General features: G+C 47.5%; 1 protein-coding gene across 1 annotated transcript in view; it reads right to left on the minus strand.

The window, feature by feature from the left end:
- LOC142804118 (stalled ribosome sensor GCN1-like) overlaps positions 1-21,386 on the minus strand; it is a 344,986-nt gene that overhangs the window by 195,119 nt on the left and 128,481 nt on the right. Inside the window, exons 22-24 of the mRNA XM_075890700.1 lie at positions 18,855-18,971; positions 9,424-9,634; positions 6,545-6,837 (exon numbers count right to left, since the gene is read on the minus strand). Coding sequence (XP_075746815.1) covers positions 6,545-6,837; positions 9,424-9,634; positions 18,855-18,971 — 621 coding nt within the window. The remainder of the gene's footprint in view (positions 1-6,544; positions 6,838-9,423; positions 9,635-18,854; positions 18,972-21,386) is intronic.

Below are 21,386 nucleotides of genomic sequence, written 5' to 3' on the forward strand. Positions count from 1 at the left end.
GGAAACCAGGTTTCATGCATATAATTGTCTTATCCGGCCCTCACTAGAATACGGTTCAATCATATGGCATCCTCAGGGCGCAAACCTAACTAACCTTTTGGAATCTGTCCAGAACAAGGCAACCCGGTTCATCACGTCCTCATACTCACGTTACCAAAGCGTATCTTCTTTAAAGAATTCACTTCATCTTCCCTCGCTTGCCATGCGCCGAAAGTTGGCTCGACTATCTTTTTTTCATTCGCTGTACCACAGTAGCACACCGTTTTCCCAGCTTCATATCATTCCATCACCTCGTATCTCCGCCCGGGTAGACCACACCTTCAAAGTTAAACCAATTTTCGCTAAAACAGAAAGATATAAAAACTCTCCTTTAGTCCTTGCAATCGCAGAATGGAACGCGTTACCTGCTCACAACGCAGAACTGTCCGATTCATCATCATTTCAACATGCACTCAAAACTTTCTTGAAGTTCTTTGATGACGCATAAATCTTTATTTTGTTTTTCTTCTTCTATGGTTTTTTTTTTTTTTGCACACTGTTGTTGAGTGTACTGATCGCGCTTTTTTGTTCTTGTTTACTGTTTTTAAAGTGCATTTCGCGTGAACCCCTTTTTTTCATTCAATGTAATCTATTGTTGTTTGGCGTTGTTTCTGGATTGCACTTTCAGTTTCTCGATGCAGTAGACATGTATACCATCTCTGCCTTCATTTATGTTCTGTACTGTACTTTTCATTTCATTTCATTTTATTTCAAGTTCTCTTATACATGAAAATACACAACACTGGTTAGACCCATAGCCACTGGTGATCATAACCCCACTCTATCCCCCCCTATGTAATGCCCATTCGGACCTTTAGGGTATTAAATAAATAAAATAAAAATAAAAATAAAGAATTATACGCCCACTCTATATGTATGAAATGGGCTATATACCGTAATTACTCGTATCTAACGCGCACCTTTTTTTCCGGTTAAGCGAGTTCGTAAATCGCATGCGCGTTGTAATCGAGTTCAAAAAAAAAAATGAATACGATCATTCTATTGCCATCAGCATTTCCAAAATCGCCGCCCCCTACGTGCTTCGGCATGACGCGTCGGCCATTTCTGCCTATGTGTTTCCCATGTGCGGCACTTCGTACGTGTGCAGAGGAGTTTGTAATCTTGTAGTTCATTAGCATCGACGGCATGGAAGGGCCGCCTCGAAAAACTCGACGAGTGCACCACGATGCCACTTTTAAAAGAAAAGTCTTCGCGTGTGCAGAAACGGACGTAAATCGGGAGTTCGGAGTTTCCTAAACGTGCGTGCGGGACTGGCGGAAACAAAACCAGAAGATTGTCGACAGCAAAGATTCACGCAAAGGCTTCAGTGGACCACAGCAGGGTCGGTTTCTGCAAATTGAAGAGCTGCTCGCCGAGTATGTGCTTGAGCAGCGAGCGGCACAGCGGCCAGTGACGACAGAACTGCTCCAAGTGCGGGCTATGCAGTTAGCATTAGAAAAAGGGCTAACGCAGAGCCAGTTCAAAGCGAGCAGGTGCTGGCTAACTAACTTTAGGCTTTAGGCTAACTAACTTTAGGCTTTTTCCTCCGAAAGCGAACGGGCATTAGTCAAAACTTGCCGGAGGAGTACGAAGAAAAGCTTAACAGTTTTCAGAGGTTTGTCCTAAACTTGCGGCACAACAACGGCTACCTGCTTGGGCAAATCATGAATGCCGATCAGACGCCTCTTTACTTCAACATGCCTGGCACCACAACCGTCGAGAAGTAAGGGGCGAAGCAAGTTCGCGTGCTGACATCGGGCCACGGTAAAACTAGAGTGACGGCAATGCTCCGTTGCACGTCAGATAGGCACAAGCTTCCCCCGTACCTCATATTTAAACGGAAGACGCTCCCGAAAGGAGCCGTTTTCCCGAGTGGTGTGATCGTGCGGGCCAACGAGAAAAATGGGTGCGCGTTGCAATCTTATGTCTTACTTTTTTTTTTCGTCGTGGAAACCGGGTGCGCGTTACAATGGAGAGCGCGGTAGAATCGAGTAAATACGGTATATATATATATATACATATAGTGGAGAATTATATGCCCACTCTATATATACATACATACTGCCGTATACATGCATGAAGCCAATGTCAACAACGTGCAGTCACATTGCTGGAGCTAACACAAAGATCATGTAGCAAAACTGCCATTCGGGCTTGTTGGTTACGGTTCACTGTGAATGGAAGTAGCGGGGCACACTACGGAACAGGGACTGGGGGAGGGAAGAACAACACAGGCGCATGCTCGCAACTGGAAGTTTATTGAAAAGGAAAAACATAAATAGCTCCCAAAATTGTCACACGGCACAAGTTCTTTCGCCTACAAAACCCAAAAAACACAGAAAAACTGGAAGAAAAAAAAGTCCCTGTTACGTACTGTGCCCCACTTCTTCCATTCGCAATGAACGAAGACCATGGTCTAGCAAACCTGCGACGGGATGCGAGAGGACAAAGCACAAGACGAGTCGAACTCTAAAGATCTGTCATCGTCCCCGTGACCTTGGACATTTTCAGGCAGCTAATCCAGCATCTCCTCGGTAGTGACAACACGGTTCTCCACTTTAGAAAAATAAAAGGCGAAACCGAACGCTGTCGGGGGCCACTCCATGCGTGCACAATAAAACCTATTCGTTTTCAATGTTTTGCATTGAAAACGAAAAGCGAACAACATGCGATACCACGAAATACCAGTGTAATGACACGAAGCAAGATTACTGCTATTTTTTTTCTAAGCTATCATCAGGTGTCACTTTAACAGAGTGCAGTTCAGAGACTCCTGCAGCAACCGAAGAGTAGCACTGCCTATGCAAGTCTTTTTTTTAAATGGAGAGCACATACGTGCGTGTATCTGCGGCGACAAGAATAATGGCAACGCAGGCTCAAGGGATGCTGGACCGCGTTCCTACATAACACACACTCTTGCGCACTACCGAGTGCTCGCTCTCGCCTTGCGGTCACCAGGACTTCAAACGCTGTCCGTTACGCCGCCGCTTCGAACTCTGTCGTCGGTGGGCAACCGCAGTAGATGCATGTTCGTGCCAAAAAGGGAAAATTTGAGGCCGAATTCCTAGGCTGTCGGTAGCACGAATCCATTATATCAAGAATGTTTTCACTTCTACTTTGACACATAGAGGTCGCAGATACATGTTCTTATATGGAGTACCGACGGGAAATGGAGAAACTTCTGTGTTATGCGTTATGAAGGAATTCCTTCCATAGAGGTTAGTCAGAGGCAAACTTAACTGTATTTCATTTATTAATCGTGTTTTCATATGAATAGTTCTCTTAGGTATAAATGCAATTTTTTAAATAACTACACTGTATTTACAAGCCTTTTTTTTTTGTACTGGGTGCTTCTCTATTTTACAAGCTGGCACAGTGGCACAGTGGTTATAGTGGTCGAATGCAGACCGAAAGTTCGCAGGCTTCAATCCTGGCCACAGTGGCTGTATTTCAATGGAGGCGAAAAAAATGCCGGTGTACCTACCGTATAAACCGAAATATAAGTCGAGATGTTTTCAATAAAATAATAAGCTGAAGTTACCCCTCGTCTTATATAGCGGTGTCTAACCGAAAGTGCGACACTGTCTGGCAACATGTGGCTTGCATGTGGTTGAGAAGCCGGACGTGGCCATATCCGCATCCAAATCCAATCGCAGTCAGTTTTTTTTTTTTCCTATCCGTCTGTTTTCTTTGTGTTCGTGATTTGCTTCCGATCTGTTCTAAGTTTTCGCTCCGCTTGACATTGTGCTGCATTTTTAGTGGCCTTTTTTTTTTTTCGTTCACTGAATATGACTAGCGGTGCGAGGAGGCAGTACTCGGCTGCGTTTAAACTAAATATTCCCGTTCGCTTCTGCGAACGGGAATATGGCTGCTCAGCGCCGCTTTGGTGTATCGGAAAAAACCGTGCACTATTGGAGGGCGCAGGAAGGGAAGCTCCAGATGTGCAATCCTCGAAAAATGCCATTTCGTGGACGAAGTGTCGTTCATCCACAGCTGAAGGATAAGCTAGCGGACTTTGTGCGGGAAGTTCGTGCGCACTCGCTGCCAATGACCATGGATACCATTCGCAAGAAAGCCGTGGAACTCGCTCGAGAAACTGGGCTCACGAGAGAAGAGTTTCGTGCACCGAGCTCTTGGGTGCGTCGATTTATGCGATGCAAAGGATTTTCTCTCTGGCGGCGCACATCCATCTGTCAAAAGTTGCCGGAGGAGTTCGAGGACAAGTTCATAAACTTTCAGCGCTTTGTGAACCGGCTTCGGGAGCAGAACGACTACGTGATGGGGCAGATTGGCAACAATGATAAGACCCCCGTGTGGTTTGACATGCCTTCGTCGACCACGATCACGCAGCGCGGCGCCAAGGATGTAAAGCTCTTGTCCACTGGCAACGAGCACTCGCGCTTCACCGTCATGCTGGCATGCACAGCAGATGGTAGAAAGCTTCCGCCCTTCGTCATTTTCAAACGCAAGACAATGCCGAAGGAAGTGTTCCCGCCCGGTGTTGTCGTTCGCGTCAACAAAAAGGGATACATGGACGGGGCCACGATGCTCGAATGAATACGAGTGGTGTGGAACCGTCAACCAGATGCACTGCTGCGTGTTCGCAGCATGCTGGTGTTGGATGCGTTTCGTGGCCACTTAACCGACGCAGTGAAAGGCGCACTCGGCGATGAGAAAACGGACCTCGCCGTGATACCAGGTGGTATGACGTCCACCCTCCAGCCGCTCGAAGTTGTGCTAAACAAGCCATTCAAGGACCGAATGCGGCTGGAATACCAAGAGTAGATGTCCGGCGACGACCCCAAGACACCTACGGGCCGCCTACAGAGGCCTCCAGTTGCGACTGTTTGTGGCTGGGTGCTTTCTGCCTGGCGTTCCTTGCCGGATTCCATGGTGGAAAATGCTTTCAAGAAATGTGGCATCAGCAACTCACTTGATGGCACTGAAGACGACGCACTGTGGGAGGCGGCCAGCGACAAACTCTCGTATTCAGAAGACAGTGGTGCTTCGTCGAAGAATAGGAGCAGTTGCGATGGTGGTTGAGGGGAGCTCCGGCGATCGGGGTGCGGTGCGCCCAATTTGCAAATAAATGTGGTTTGGCAGTTTTGGGTTGTTTTCCTTTTTTTTTCGGTAACCTGAACTTGGGTGGTTGACCTATATTCCCACTCGACTTATAGTCCGGTTTATACGGTAGATTGAGGCGCACATTAAAAACAACACATGGTCGAAATTTTCCACAGCCCTTCACTATAGCATCCCTCACAATCATATACCGGTTTTAGGACTTAAAACCCCAGCAATTGTTTATTCAACATTTTATCCAATCTGCACTCGTACATGAACATAAATTTCTTTTCTTTTTAGAGCACTGTGTGCTCGCAACATGATTGCTGCTATGTGCGTTAGCTCGGCAGCCATCTGGGGGCGACTGGCAGACACTTCTACGTGCCATGCTCTCATCACGAAGAGACTATGCGAAAAGTGCTACTCTCCCTGGAGTGGCGGTATTGGCGTTTTGTAGAGTTATGTGATATCAAATTCAACAGAGTTAGCTGGCAGCATCACTTCAAAAAACATTCCAATTTGTTGCTATCGTATCTTTGTTTTGCCCTCGCAGTTATACTGCGACTTTCTTAGCTATATACAGAAGCCCACTTTTGAAACAAAAATGCACTAGCGTCAACCACCAAGTCAATAATGCTGTATAATGAAGCACGGCAGCAAAATGAATCATAATACCCGTGTGCGCTTGATGCGCAGTCAGGTGCACTTGTCTTTGCTAGGCTGTTCCAGGAACCGGACACCACTACGCTTATTTTGAGCACTGTCATTGCCATCCTTATTTTTTCTTTTGTTAATGGTGCCATCCAGTTATAATAATACATAACGGTCTCATCACAGGGGCAAAGCAATAAATGCCATAGCAACAAAATGTTATGTTAGGCGAAGGCTGGCAGCTAACTCTTTTGGAACCGATACCGCCTGACTAAAAAACGCAGGTGTAAAAGAATACAGCCATGCCAGGAAGGCACACCTTTTTCTACACAGTCTTCAAGTTGAGAGTGCAGGGCGTGGATAGAAAGCACCAGCCGTTGCGACAGCACCTAAGTTCACAGCTTTTGCTCGAGCGATCACAGCCTTGGCGAAACCGAAACTGTAACTGCTTTGATGAAACAGAGAACAAGTTTCAGCCACGTTTTTAGGCACGAGGCTTGATGGCGGTTGCACCTTGCAGCTGAATTCGGGCACTGGAGCGCAGTAGGGCACTGATGGACGAGTTAGGTGCAACAGGGGCAGTTCAGCGCAGGATGGCGCATGTAAACAAGTTTGGCGCACAATGGCACAGCTGTTCCACCCGTGAGGTCACTTATAAATGGATGCAACTGTAGTCTACTGTTGCATCATTTTCATTTTCTTTCAACATATAAACACTGGCCCAGTCACACATATTATCCCTCTCTACCAGCAAAGAACCTTGCTAACAACAGCAAGAAAGCTCACTGACCACACTGAAACGTTCTGTGCAGCGCATGACCGAGTGCGCCGACAGCACTTGCAGGCACTGCGTGAGCAGGATGTCGTTGGTGTCAAGGCTGCTCAGCATCAGGCGCAGCAACGGGAAGGCAAAGCAGAACGCCGGGCTCGGTAGGCGACGGGCACCCGTCAGAGAACAGGACAGGTCGTGGAAGCGGGTGACCACCCGTTGCATGCAGGCGTCCAGGTCCTCTTCCGTCCACCGAGGATCCACCTCACAGCAGGGCTTTGCTAGCCGCAGCATCAGGTAGCCCACCGATGCAGCTGAAGGCAGAGACAGGAACGAACAGACAGTCGACACTGCTACTTTTCAGCCGTCGTAAGACCCCTCGCAGGGGTAATGCATAACTAAAGCATCAATTGTTGCAGTGAAACACAACTGTTACCATTAGACGGAAATTTGAACAAGAATCACAAACTGTGAAAGTAAAAAAGTATAGGTAACTTAAATATGGCACACATTGCCAATTTACAGTAACAAACAACATGCCAAAACCTAAATTGCAACTTTCTCCGGGGGGCAGCACAGGAACAGTTTCAGAGAAAGTGACTGAACAGGAAATGTGCTCACTCGCATATGCTCAGTCACACTTTTGCTTTTGTTGCCCAGGGCACCTTTTACGGACACTCTGGCCAACAAAGGCACAAGTTTTCATTGAGACTAACTCATTTACTGCAGTGTAATTTGCTTAGGAAATTATTCACAAATGTGGACGCAGGTTAACATTTGTAAAGGCACTTTACTGGCTATTACAGTGGCGAGAATGCCATCCAGCATTTGTAGCAGGCAAAATCTGCTTTTGGAGCAGCTATCTCTGTGTTTGTAACATGCACTGGCTTTTTATGACATATACAGAGGAAGAAACCTTAGCCTTAATTTAGCTTATAGTCCCCTCAGGTTATGTAATCATTTATACAGAAGCAGCAGGCCCACGAAACAAGCACAAAATATAAACAAAAGCAAGATTAAATACAGAAGCGGTGTCATAAAACAGTGAAGGATATTGCACCGACGATTAATCTACCTGCAGCATGAATTTTTAACAGCGCGCGTGCACACTCAATCACATAGGCGTGCCTAATGGTAGGCGAGGGGGGGGGCGCAAAGCCAGCCCCGTAGATTGACATCATAGGGAGGGGGATGCTGAGACGAACCTTTGCCCCCTCCTCTTGAAGGGAAACTTTGAGCATGCCTGTGCACCCCCCTCCCCGCACACATTCGAAGCTTTTTACAGTAAAACTTCGTTAATAACTACAACATCGAGAACGCGGCTATCTGCACACTAAATGTAGTATGCATTAACCACCAAAAATCAATTTGCATCTCTTTACGTTCGCCATCGCTGCTAAAGAAGTAATAAATGAATATAGTGCCACAGCAAATATTCCTTAAAGTGTCCACCACAAAACCATTTCTTCCTGTTTCCAAAATTTTAGAGATGACTGGCACTATCCCACGGCCGTTCAATGACACACGGTGACGACATCAAGAAACATTTCAAAACTACTGCAGAATCCAGGATACGCAGCCGCTGCAGTGACCTGCATAGCAACAAAACGGACATAAGCCCCTGTCTGCGATAAAAACGCACTGCGATCTGGTAATTAGCAAAAACAGAGACAGCTTTTTATGGGTGAAGCTCCTCTTAGGCTAACCTTGTCTTCTGTCAGACTTTACCCGCAGCATCTCCAGAACCATATAATAGATAACACTGTCTCATCACTTCTCGTTTCATTTCCTAGATGGTGTTAGTCCATTAGACGTGTGAGTGCAATAGGACGAACGCACGGACGATAGCATGAACGAACAGACGCACGGACGGATGAAAAGATGCATGCACAGACACACACACGGACAGACCGACAGATGCACAGACAGATGCACAGATGGACGATTTGCCCCATTCGTTATCATTCACTCCATAGATATGCTGCGATTCTTTTGAGACGTGGCACGGTCGTAGGGAGCAGATCGTCTACTGGCTAGCAGTGTGCAACGTTTCACCTACTTAGCGTACACGCCTTACCAAGCCACTTGCACCAACTCGGCTTCAGACTGTGTACAGATGCGACAAGAAAGCTATTGCATTAATGCAAAGATACAAACTTTCTGCAAGCAATGCCCTAGCGGCCCTGGCGACCGAGGCGCATTTGGGTTGTCGCGTAATGAAAGCGTACTGTCTCGGTGCCCGCGATCCACAACGCTCAACTCTGCAACAGGGAGCTACTTTCGTTTCTGCAAAGCAGTGCACACTGAACACGGTCTCGTACTAGACCGATTGAGGCGGCAGCGATCGGCGCCCCTGTGCACAACGTAGTCACGAACTATTAAATGCGTGCAGTAGGCTTAAAGCGGCGCTATGCCAGACACATATGGTTTTTATCGCCGATGTCATAGTGGTGCACTTTTCGGTGGTCGCCACATCGCCTTCGTTCTTTGCCACTGATTATTAGAAAGAGCACCACCGCAATCCCGCGAAAGAGGGAATGATTCATTGGGCTACTTTGCGATCTTCAACTACGCAAGGGCACGCAATTGCAGCAGCAAAAGTGTACAAGATGGCAGCCATGACGTAACATATGCTCACATGCGTGCTGTGAATATTACTTTCAGTTCCAAAACCATTTTGTGGCGTAGTTATGACTCAAATCGGACAGAAAAAAAGACTCTTTTGGAGCAGTATGGCGCAGTAATTTCCAGTTGGCACAGATTGACGCAATAGGCAGGTTTCCCACCACTGCTATTAACAAGGCAAAATTTAAGGTTGCAAAAGGCAAAGTATGACCTGCACCTATCTAAGTCTAGCAGCACTCTCAATATATGCTGCCAGCCCTGCCAGAGCAACTGACCAAACTGTCGCAGGTCAGGTGTGAAGAGAATGTCCTTGAGGCGCAGGTAGGCAGGGACCACAATAGGTGCTGCCAGACGACTGTTGAACAGGGCTGTCAGGGCCTGCACCAGCTGTGGGAACAGGGGCGCCCCGTACTGGCAGACTGTGGATGCAGGGGCCGCCATCACCGCACCCAGCAACAGCATGGCCCGCTCCACTGAGCCAGCAAGCTGCATGCGAATTAACCAAAAGAATTGTCAGCATCGTAAAGAAAATAACCGGTCCAGCGGTGTAAATGCCTTCCAGCATTTTGAAGCAGCCATTGAAGCAGGCAAGATTTGCTTTTGGAGCAGCTACCTGTGTTTGGAGCATGCACGGGCTTTCCGTGACACAGGCGAAGGGAAAAAATTTAGCTTTAGTTTAACACTTTTGTGACCGCACCTATCCCCATCTATAGCATGTTTTTGATGACCGCACCAATCCTCATCTATAGTATGTTTTCGATGTTTACAACTTCAATATCTGCCCTGTTTCGAATGCTCATGGACACGTTGCGCTGTCTAACGTGTAAAAGAAAAAGTATTTTATCAGTTTCGCTTTTGTGTTTCTCTTTTTTCACTGTGTGGTGATTCTAAACCGCCTTTCCATGCGCGCGAGTGCGCTCGCATAGTTTCAATCATGGCGTCGACGTCGCGTGCGACCGCTTTACGAAACCGGCAAATTTTGGGGGATTCTCGTGCATTTTGGCTGGAATATTCAAATGATGACAAAAGCACAGGCTAGTAATATGACATCGACACTTAATTTCAGCGTGGACAACAAAAGTTCGTCAAACCGTCCTGAAACATCGGCGGTCATGAAACAATGAGCTTAGCTTTGTGCTCAGGCCGCCTTATTGCCGGCGCGCGTCGGTGTAAGTTGATCCGATGTGTTCTGAAGGTTAGGGCTCTTATCTGTGGGGCGTCCACTTGCTTCGGGGAGGACTACTTGCCGGGGGCAGCGCAGGGAGTGCAGTTTCGTGCACAGAGGCAGCCAGAAGTGAACCTTAGAACCGCGTTACCTAGTGCTGCGCGGCGCTTTGAGAGCGCTGTCGACTTTTTGTTTTTTACTGTTCAAGTTATCGGACAGCTATGCAAAAGCGCAAATAAATATGCTCGGACGCATATTTTTCAGAAGCCGAAGTACAGCGAGAGAGAGATGCTGTTCTTGGAGGTCCCACGGTCCATCGTGATGCTCCCGCACAAAACGCCCCTCAGAATTAACGGCCCCAGCAAAAAAAAAAAAAAAAAAATATCAGGAACTGTAAATTATGCTATGAACAAAGAAAAGTTGAACAGAAAGCAAGTGTTTTCTGTGAAACATGCGTAGCAAACCTGCGTTTTGCCACATCGCAAAACTGCTTCGGCCAGTGGCATGAAATATACTACGTGTAATGTTATTTTATGTACACAAAAGCTTTTGTATTTATAGCGCTTACATTTACAGGATAAATGTGCGTGCTCTTTGCTCTTAAAATGTATATTTCGATTTCTTTTTATGTTTAGCCTGTTCAGAGTAGTGTTGATGGTTCTGTGAAATTTCTTTGTTCAAGTTTACAATATTTTTTATTTGATGATTTTTTTCATATTATTGTTAATAAATTTGTGGTTTAAAACTGACCGTGTTTGAAAGATAACTCTTACCTGTACAATTTGACACCATAAACATTAATATCAGTAACATTGGGTGCCATAAAAAAATAAGGGTATCTGGACTACCCAAGAAAGGCCAAATTTCTCGTGGTCAAGAAAGTGTTAGTGCAGCTCAGAGGTAGAGCATCGTACGCGTTACTCTAAAGTCGCAGGTTTGGATACTGCCAGTGGCAAGTTACCTTTTCATCGACCTTTCTCCATATTTGCATTACACATACCATAATTACTCGAATCTAACGCATGCCTTTTTTCCGGTTAAGCGAGTTCATAAATCGCGTGCGCGTTAAAATCGAGTGCGAAAAAATATGAATACGGTCATTCTATTGCCATCGGCATTTCCAAAATCACCACCCCCTACGTGCTTCGGCATGGCGCGTCGGCCATTTCTGCCTATGTGTTTCCCATGTGCAGCCTTTTGTATGTGTGCTGAGGAGTTCGTCATCTTGTAGTTCATTAGCATCGACGACATGAAAGGGCCGACTCCAGAAACTCGACGAGTGCACCACGATGCCGCTTTTGGCCGCATCGCGGTCATTCGGAGTTCCCAAAATGTGCATGTGGGACTGGCGGAAACAAAAGCAGAAGATTGTCGAACATTCATGCAAAGGCTTCAGTGCACCACCGCAGGGTCGGTTTCCGCAAATTGAAGAGCTGCTCGCCGAATATGTGCTTGAGCAGCGAGCGGCACAGCGGCCCGTGACGACAGAACTGCTCCAAGTGCGGGCTATGCAGTTAGCTTTAGAAAAAGGGCTAACGCGGAGCCAGTTCGAAGCGAGCAGGTGCTGGCTAACTAACTTTAGGCTTTAGGCTAACTGAACTTTAGGCTTTTTCCTCCGAAAGCGAACGGGCATGCGCCAAAACTTGCCAGAGGAGTACGAAGAAAAGCTTCAGTTTTCAGAGGTTCGTCCTAAACTTGCGGCAAAACAACGGCCACCTGCTTGGGCAAATCCGGAGTGCCGATCAGACACCTCTTTACTTCGACATGCCTGGCACCACAACCGTCGAGAAGAAGGGGGCGAAGCAAGTTCGCATGCTGACATCGGGCCACGGTAAAACAAGAGTGACGGCAATGCTCCGTTGCACGTCAGATAGGCACAAGCTTCCCCCATACCTCATATTTAAACGGAAGACGCTCCCGAAAGGAGTCGTTTTTCCGAATAGTGTGATCGTGCGGGCCAACGAGAAAAATGGGTGCGCGTTGCAATCACTGTCTTTTTTTTTTCGTCGTAAAAACCGAGTGCGTGTTACAATCGAGGGCGCGGTAGAATCGAGTAAATACGGTACTTCTAACAACAGCCCCTATGCTTTCCCTGGCATTATTGTCAGGAAAATTTACCTCAGACATGTCATCACATGATGACATGTCTGTGATAACTCTTCTACAGAAGCCTCTGTGCATTTGTGGAAGTTCACTGGCTTTTCAGCCAACACTGGCAGTAAGCAGTTGGTAGGTTGGTGCCTATCTGCCTCTTTCCTCCCCTCATTTTCATGTTCCCAGCATTGCGCCAGTTACGAAATGTTCAGCAAACTAAGGCACCAACTCGCACAAAAACAAGTTCTGCTACAGTTAGTTCTCATTAATATTGTGTCTAACAAAAAAAAACAAGTCCCTTAATTTACACTTTTTCCTTCACTCAGTTTACGTAATAACTTATCCGGAAGCGGCAAGCCCACAAAATAAGAAAAAATACATACAAGTAGGATTACGTACAGAAGCAGTAACACAAGATCGTGAAGGAGATTGCACCAACAAGCTAGCTGCAGCATGAAGTTCATAGCAGCACGCGCACGCACTCACTCACACACACACATGAGCACACAGCACATTCAAAGCTTGTTATAGTAAAATCTCGTTAATACTGTAAGGCAACGTTTTTTGCTGCAAGACACTTCTTTTACTAGCCGAGCCTCTGCCCCACAACACAGGTCAGACTGATGATGATGAGTATGTACATAGGACAAGACGACGCGCATGAATAATGCTCATACTTATTCCCCCCCCCCCCCTCCCCCCACGCTTGAGCAGCCAGCGCGGACGCGTCTTAGGCGGAAACGGAACGTCGAACGAATGGCTTCAGACGAGATACGTGGACAATCTCCGAACCACGACAGCGGCGATCTGAAGAAAGGTCGCTGGGAGTGACACGGTAGTTCACTGGTGACGTTTGTTCGTTGATTGTATAGGATCCAATGAAGCGTGACTTAAATTTATCGCACAATCCTGGAGTTACGAATGGGCGTCCAAAGCAACACTTCATCCCCCGGACTGAAGGAGATGTCGCGATGAGAGCCGTCGTAGCGTTGCTTGCGATTTTGCTGATTGGCTTCTGTATTAAGGCGAGCCCGTTGCCGACAGTCCTCGAGCCTTGTGATGAACTGCTCTGATACGGTTGCCGAGGAGTCAGTTGGAACATTTAGAAAAGAGACGTCGATGGTGAATGTCGGTGTATGGCCGTACACGAGGTAGAAAGGCGAGTAGCCAGTAGTTCTTTGAACAGCGGTGTTATGGGCAAACGCCACAATACATACATACATGCTGAGAACCTGCAGAGAACACGGCTAACTACGCATTAAACACAGTATGCATTAACCATCAAGTACATAAGAGTGTGCAGGGTTGCCCTTTGGGGGGGGGGGGGGGAGGCATATCAATGTATGGGGCTGACTTAGTGACCTTTTTTCCCCCACCTCCTTATCATGTCAATGTATAGGGCTGGGGGGGCATATCAATGTATGGGAGCTGACTTCGCGACCTCCTCTCGCCCCCTCCTTATCATGTCAATGTATATGGCTGGCTATGTGCCCCCCTGTCCCCACCCCCCTTGCACATGCCTATGACAAAGTACCAATTTGCGTTTCTTTACATGCATCATCACCACTAAAGAAGGAATAAACACAGCGCCACGGCAAACATTGCCTAAACTGCCCACCCCCGACACCATTCCTTTCTTTTTGCCATTGTTCAGAAATTATTGGCATTGTCGCATATCCGTTAGATGGCACGCGGTGGCGACACCAAAGAGCCTTTCGAAACCACTGCGGGGTCCGGATTACGCAGCCAACGCAGCGACCAACACAGCGACAAGACAGACATAATGCGCTGTCAGCAATAAATGTATACCGCGATCTGCTACTTAGCAGAAACTGACACTTTTTTTGATAGACTGTATATCACAGGGAGCCGATCGTCCACTGGTTAGTTACGTGCAGCTCTTCGCTTACTTAACCTACACACCATACCGAACCCCTAGCATCCACTCCACTTCAGACCGTGCCAGATGCGGCGAGAAGGCTGTTGCGTTTATGCAATTGTGTGAGCTTCCTGCAAACAATGCTCTAGCGTTTCTGGCAGCGAATGGAGGTGCGTTTTAAGCTGTCGCTTCATGAAAGCGTGTGCTACCATTACTGTCTCGGTGGCCGCGATTCACCCTTAACTCCGCAACAACGAGCTGGTTTCGTTTCTGCAAAGCGGTGCACTCTGAACACAATCTCGCACAACAATTGAGGTAGCAGGGATCGGTGCCTGAGCACTCAGAAGTCGCCGGTTACTAAAATCGTGCAGTAGGTTTAAAGCGGCACTACCCCACACACCTAGACTTTCTGCCAGCAATAAGTCACTAAAACACTAAAACTAGCTAAAACAATTTGAATGACTATTAAATAAATATAACCCAGAATACAATGTATGCTGCATAAATGATCCAATATAAACCTTGACAAAGAAATGTTTAAATGCTGCCATTGCTAAATTACGCAGGACATAACGGATTTACTCGGGTAATAAGTCCACTTTTTTTTTTTTTTTTCAGAAAAGATGAGGCCAGTTTGGTGGGAGGGTTCATAATGTCATGCTGCAGTAGTGCTGCCACACAACGCTGAGACATGCACTTCTGTTCTACCCTTTCCCTTTTCCCTTGAGCTCCAGCATGAGCGCTCTGTGTATGGCAAGATGTGTTTTGGAAAGCTGGTTTCTACTTGATGTGAAACAAACAGGTGTCAAGAGGCGGTAACATAAACAAATCGCACAGCACAAGCACACAACCAAACTTGAGGATATAACAAGTTTCTACAGTTTCTCTCTCCGTTCTGAAATGTAAATACAGGCTGCCTTCCTAAAGCGTGCAGCCTGCATGTCTGAGACAGTGTGCAAAGCGTTCCTTAATTCACTTTTGCTGCAGTACTCGGGAGTTATAAGAAAAAGTGTACGAAGATCAAGAAGGGGTTACTAACTACCATGGCTCGCTACACATCTGTTTCATTGATTACACACAAGCACATGCCATATATTGACGAGTACAAGTATGATTGCCGAATTCCAACCACTTTACCGGCCGCCGATAGCTGTTCATGACGCTACGGCACAGCAAAACAATAAATGAAAATGCTTGTTGACTTTCTTTCTTCGCTTACTGGTAGCATTCCGATTTTCCATGCTTTCTGGTGATGAAAATTTTGGATGATGCTAATATTGTTCGTAACACCAGAAGATTTGAATCACCAAAATTTCACTGTATTTGATTCGAAGGGGTATGATGAACTAGAAGATGATAACTCAGAGGAGATAGCTTATATAGCACTTACTTGGTCAAATATATGCTTCTTTAAAAATAGACTTTGTCAAAATAGTTTGACTTAAAAAGGCCATGCTCCCCCTTTTAAGGAGCATGGAATGCCTTGTGAATGGGGAAATCATACACGTAACAATAATAAAAGTTTGGAGGACAGCAGTGTAGATAAGAGAACAAACAATGGTAGATGATATTGTTACGTGGTTTCGGCTCACGCTAACAGGGCATCCTGTGCCAAAACCGCCAAAGATGTCCGCAGCTTTGTGGGGCTCTGCTCCTACTTTTGTCGGTTCATTAAGAACTTCGCGAAAATTCCTCGGCCCCTAACATATTTACTCAACGTTTACCTGAGATCCCTCGCAAGCAGGAACTTTCTCCGATATCAAAACTTTGCTCACTTCCTCTCCTGTTCTGGCTCACTTCAACCCTACTGCACCGTCTGAAGTCCGCATCGATGCCAAAGGGTACAGAATAGGCGCTGTGTTGGCTCAGCGACAACACGGGCAGCATCAAGTGATAGCTTATGCCAGCAGGCTGCTGTCCTGCTCGGAGCGAAATTATTCTATCACAGAGCGCGAATGCCTAGCGCTGGTATGAATTCCTCGGCCCCTAACATATTTACTCAAACCAGATGAGACGTTTACCTGAGATCCCTCGCAAGCAGGAGCTTTCTGCGATATCAAAACTTTGCTCACTTCCTCTCCTGTTCTGGCTCACTTCAACCCTACTGCACCGTCTGAAGTCCGCATCGATGCCAAAGGGTACAGAATAGGCGCTGTGTTGGCTCAGCGACAACACGGGCAGCATCAAGTGATAGCTTATGCCAGCAGGCTGCTGTCCTGCTCGGAGCGAAATTATTCTATCACAGAGCGCGAATGCCTAGCGCTGGTATGAATTCCTCGGCCCCTAACATATTTACTCAAACCAGATGAGACGTTTACCTGAGATCCCTCGCAAGCAGGAGCTTTCTGCGATATCAAAACTTTGCTCACTTCCTCTCCTGTTCTGGCTCACTTCAACCCTACTTCACCGTCTGAAGTCCGCATCGATGCCAAAGGGTACAGAATAGGCGCTGTGTTGGCTCAGCGACAACACGGGCAGCATCGTGTGATAGCTTATGCCAGCAGGCTGCTGTCCTGCTCGGAGCGAAATTATTCCACCACAGAGCGCGAATGCCTAGCGCTGGCATGGACAGTAGCGAAATTTCGCCCTTACTTATACGGCCACCCATTTATAGTTCTCACCGACCACCACGCCCTTTGCTGGCTCGCCTCCCTCAAAGAATTCACAGGTCGTCTCGCCCGCTGGGCACTCCGCCTCCAAGAGTATTCTTACACCGTAGTGTATGTCAGGAAAACTGCACAAAGATGTGGATTGACTGTCACGCTACCCTGTGGCCAACTGCGACTCTACGAGCACTGATTCCGTTGGTTGCGTCCTTTCCATCTCCCAGTAGCTTCATCTCTGTGACGAGCAGCGTCGCGATCCGGATATCAGCTGCCTAATACAACAGCTCGAATTTTCACTGTACGACGCTTCTGTTCGCATGTTTACCTTAAAGGACCACACCTTATATTGGCATAATTTATCGCCCATCAGTCACAACCTACTTCCAGTAATACCAAAACACCTGCGCTCCAGTGTCCTCCCCAAGCTGCATGACGTGCCAACCGTGGGTCATTGTGGTGTCTCTCTCGCACATATGACCGTGTGCGCCGCTGCTTCAACTGGCCTGGCCTTTTACGCTCTGTACGGTGTTATGTCAATGCTTGTGATATTTGCCAGCACCGCACAAAAAGCCGTTGGGACACCCTGCCGGGTATCTTCAGTCCATCGACATTCCATCGAAGCCCTTCTTTCATGTTGCTTTGAACCTTCTCAGTCCCTTCCCAACATCCGCCTCCAGAAACAAGTGGGTCGCGGTTTCTACAGATTATGCGACCCGTTATGCACTTACGCGAGCCAAGCCAACAAGCTGCGCTACAGACGTCGCTGATTTTATACTACGCGATCTCATTTTAGTGCAGGGAGCCCCTCAAGAACTGCTCACACACGGAGGCCATACATTCTTTTCGAAAGTGGTAGATGATATTCCGCGTTTCTGCTCTACCCCCAGACAAACGAGCTTGCAGAACGTTTAAACCACACCCTGACGGACATGCTATTGAAATACGTCTCGGCTGACTACCGTGATTAAGACCTCGCACTACCCTACGTGACGTTCGCGTACAACTCCTCCCGGCATGACACTGCTGGTACTCCCCATTTTACCTTCTGTTTGGACGTGAACCAACATTACCGTTGGACACCTTCCTGCTGGCCGCTGCACAGTCTACTTCTGAATATTCATGCGACGCCATTGCCCGAGCTGACCATGCTCAACAGCTTGCCCGCAGCAGATTAACGGCGCCCCAAGACTCGCAGAAGCATCAATATGACGAGCGGCATTGCAACGAACACTTTCCAACAGGTTCCCTCGTTCTTCTTTGGTCCTCTGCTCGACATGCAGGCCTTTCAGAGAAGCTTCTCTCTCATTTCACGGGCCCATATCGCAAGCTTAGATGAGTGACTGACACTACATATGAAATTGTTCTTTATAATCCATCAACCTCTTCTGCCCTGCTGTCCCGGGACGTCGTCCACTTATTAAGGCTCAAGCGTTAACACACTGCTCTTGCTGTGGCCCCGTAAGCTCGCCACGTCAGCGCTTTTGCAGCCGTGGGTTGTGTTACGTGGTTTTGGCTGACAGTAACAAGGCGTAGTGGGACATACCGAAAAAGGGCGCCTTAGACTGAGAACACAGAGGTTGACATTGGTGGTGAGTCGTGTTGTGGCTGTGGACTGTCTACTGTTATTTCCACGTAAAGATATTCTAAGAGGCGTCAAATTAAAGGACGGGACCTGTGCTAACTACATAATGCATAGGACAGAGAACCAGTTGTCAAAGGAATAGAGTGGACACTTTAAGAAGGGAAACGCAGTTGAGGGTGATAGATTGGGCAATGAAATCACATACTTTCCCTTTGAACCATAATTAGCAGCTCGCAGGGTTGAGCTTTATTGCACTCAGCCTTTACGCTAAATGATTGTGTCGGCAACAGAACTTTTGATACATCTTTTACAGGAATATAAAGCTCTTCAGCCCACAAGGCATAGCCATGCATACCGAAGCAAAAAATTCAAAGCCGTACCTTGCGTAAGCGCAGACGTATGGCATGCTCCTTCTGGAGCTGGGCGTCCATCACCTCCTTCTGTTTCTTGGTCAGCTCAGGCTCTTGTACCTTGCTTTTCTTCTTGGCCTCAAGCTCCTGCACACACACAGCACATGACAACACATCTGGGCAAGGAAACTATGCACATGCTGGCACATACATTACTGCCGAATTGGAATGCGACATTGTTTTTTGAAATAGTGGAATGCTGGGCCAGTTGGTGCAACTGTCGCGAGTAAGAAGGCGCGAGGCACGTGCCGGGCGCTGAAATGCGAGAACCGTGCACGAGACTCCCGATGGTGCGCATACGCGTCATATTCACAAATCAGATTGCACAACAAGGCATGTGACACGCGACCCCAGCCGTGATAAAAATCACAGATGAGCTGGCACTGTGCTGTGGAGCTTCGAACTGTGAAGGTCAGGAATGCCAGCGTCGCTACAGTAACGAAAGCAGTAGCAGCCCGGTTCTGAATGATGTCGGCGTGAGGGGCCCGGGAAGTGGCCGTCCATCTCGGGAAGAGTCGAGCGAGACTGCCCGTACTTGCCGCAACCTTGCACAGCAGTTTTTGGGGGGACTACAGCTCTTCCACTTCAAGCCAGAACGAGTGAGACCCACACCAGTGATCAGAGTGCACCACTAATGAGTCTGGGTTTGACCAAGCGGGCCGAAGATGATGGACACCGGCAATGCAGACCAGTGAATCGTCAAGCGTATGCGCGCCCCCTATGATGACGGCGAGACGGTACCACTTCGTAGTAGTAGTGAGAGTGGCATCTGAACAGTAAGAATATTCTACTACTGTGAGAGCGCATCAGAGTAGCGACCGAGATGCCATCTTGGCTAAAGACAGATTAGAGCTAAGGATTGAACTTGTCTTAGATCGACGTTAGTTACGGTTTCCTTCTATAGCCGATTATTGTGTGCATCTCTCTATTTGCCGTTCTGTTTAATATTAAAATTGGTTTGCCGTGTTACCACAGACTTGTGTCTTTCTCTCAACTCCATTCACTGCAAGCGCTCCCGAGGTAAATCGCGACAGCAACATAACCTGGATGTACACTCTAACCTCGTTATAACGAAGTTGAAGGGAAGCCACAATTATTTCGTTATATCCATTATTTCGTTATATCGATTATAACAGTTTGTGGCAATGTGTGCTCAGATGGGCGCACACCTATAAGCATGCAAAGAAGAAAACCGCCTCACGGCCCGATGTACTGCTACGTGACCACACGTGCGACAGAAAATAAACACAGTCGAACCTCATTATTTCGAACACGCTTAATTCGAACTTCCGGTTAATTTGAACTCACGCTGAGGTCCCGTCAAAGGTACCTCTATTCCAATGGGTAAAAACGCCCTGTAATTCGAACGCGTAAGCACTTGCGATGGTCAATTCGAATATACCGCGCTCCGAAAATGCTCTCAGCAACATGCCCAAACATGCCCAACATGCAACAAAGAAGAAAAAAAATAAAAGATTGTGGCAGATTGTTTGCTCTCTCTCTCAAATGCCGATCTGCGACGCGCCTGTGCCATGCTTCTCCCTTTTCCGTCTCTGCACGTAGAGACCCTTCTCCTTTCAAGGCGGCATGCGGAGAGAGAGAGAGAGAGAGAGAAACAACTTTTATTGAAACGGCAAGTGTTAGAGGAGTTGACTCCCCTCCCTTAGATGGCAGCTAGGAGTCCTTGGGCCCTAGCGGCATCTTCGGCTTGCCTGATGACCTGTAGTTGGTCCTCGATGCTTGAGCTTAGCAGCGCGGTCTCCCACTGCTCCGTATTAATGTATGTGTTTGGCCCCTTCACGATGTTGGGGCAAGCCCAGATAATGTGTTTGAGGTCCGCCCGCTGATTGCAGTGTTTACATCTGTCTGAGTAGAGGTCCGGGTAACAATGATTATAAGCGATTGGGTTTGGGAACGTGTTTGTTTGTAATAGGCGCCACGCTGTCGCCTGCTGCTTATTTAATGAGGAGTGTGGTGGCGGGTAATGCTGCCTCCCTAATCTGTAGTGCTTGGTAATTTCGTTGTAACTGAACATGCGGTCTCTCTCCGCACGCGGGCTCCGCGTCATTCCTGCCCCTGCTCGGCTCGCTAACTCTCGAGCTAGGGTGTGTGCGGTTTCATTGCCCGGGAGGGAGGAGTGGGCGGGCGTCCATATAACATAAACGTCGCGCTCTCCGCGAAAGTTATTTAAGATTCTTAACGCCTCTTTCGAGACCCTTCCGTTAGCGAAGTTATGAATCGCGGTTTTAGAATCACTGATTACGACGCTGGCCCTTGTGGACGCAAGCGTCAGCGCTATGGCCGTTTCTTCAGCGATTTCCGAATTTCCTGTTTTAATGGTGCCGCTAGCAAGCAGGTGGCCCGCTTGATTTGAAGCGACTATTGCCATGTGTCGACCGTCTGTATATTCGGCTGCATCTACATATACCACGTCCGCGTCATGTTGAAACTTCTTGTGCAGTGCTCTCGCTCTTGCATTCCTCCGCTCCCGGTGATGTTCGG

This window comes from Rhipicephalus microplus, chromosome 3 (assembly GCF_043290135.1).
Source record: "Rhipicephalus microplus isolate Deutch F79 chromosome 3, USDA_Rmic, whole genome shotgun sequence".
Taxonomy (NCBI): domain Eukaryota; kingdom Metazoa; phylum Arthropoda; class Arachnida; order Ixodida; family Ixodidae; genus Rhipicephalus; species Rhipicephalus microplus.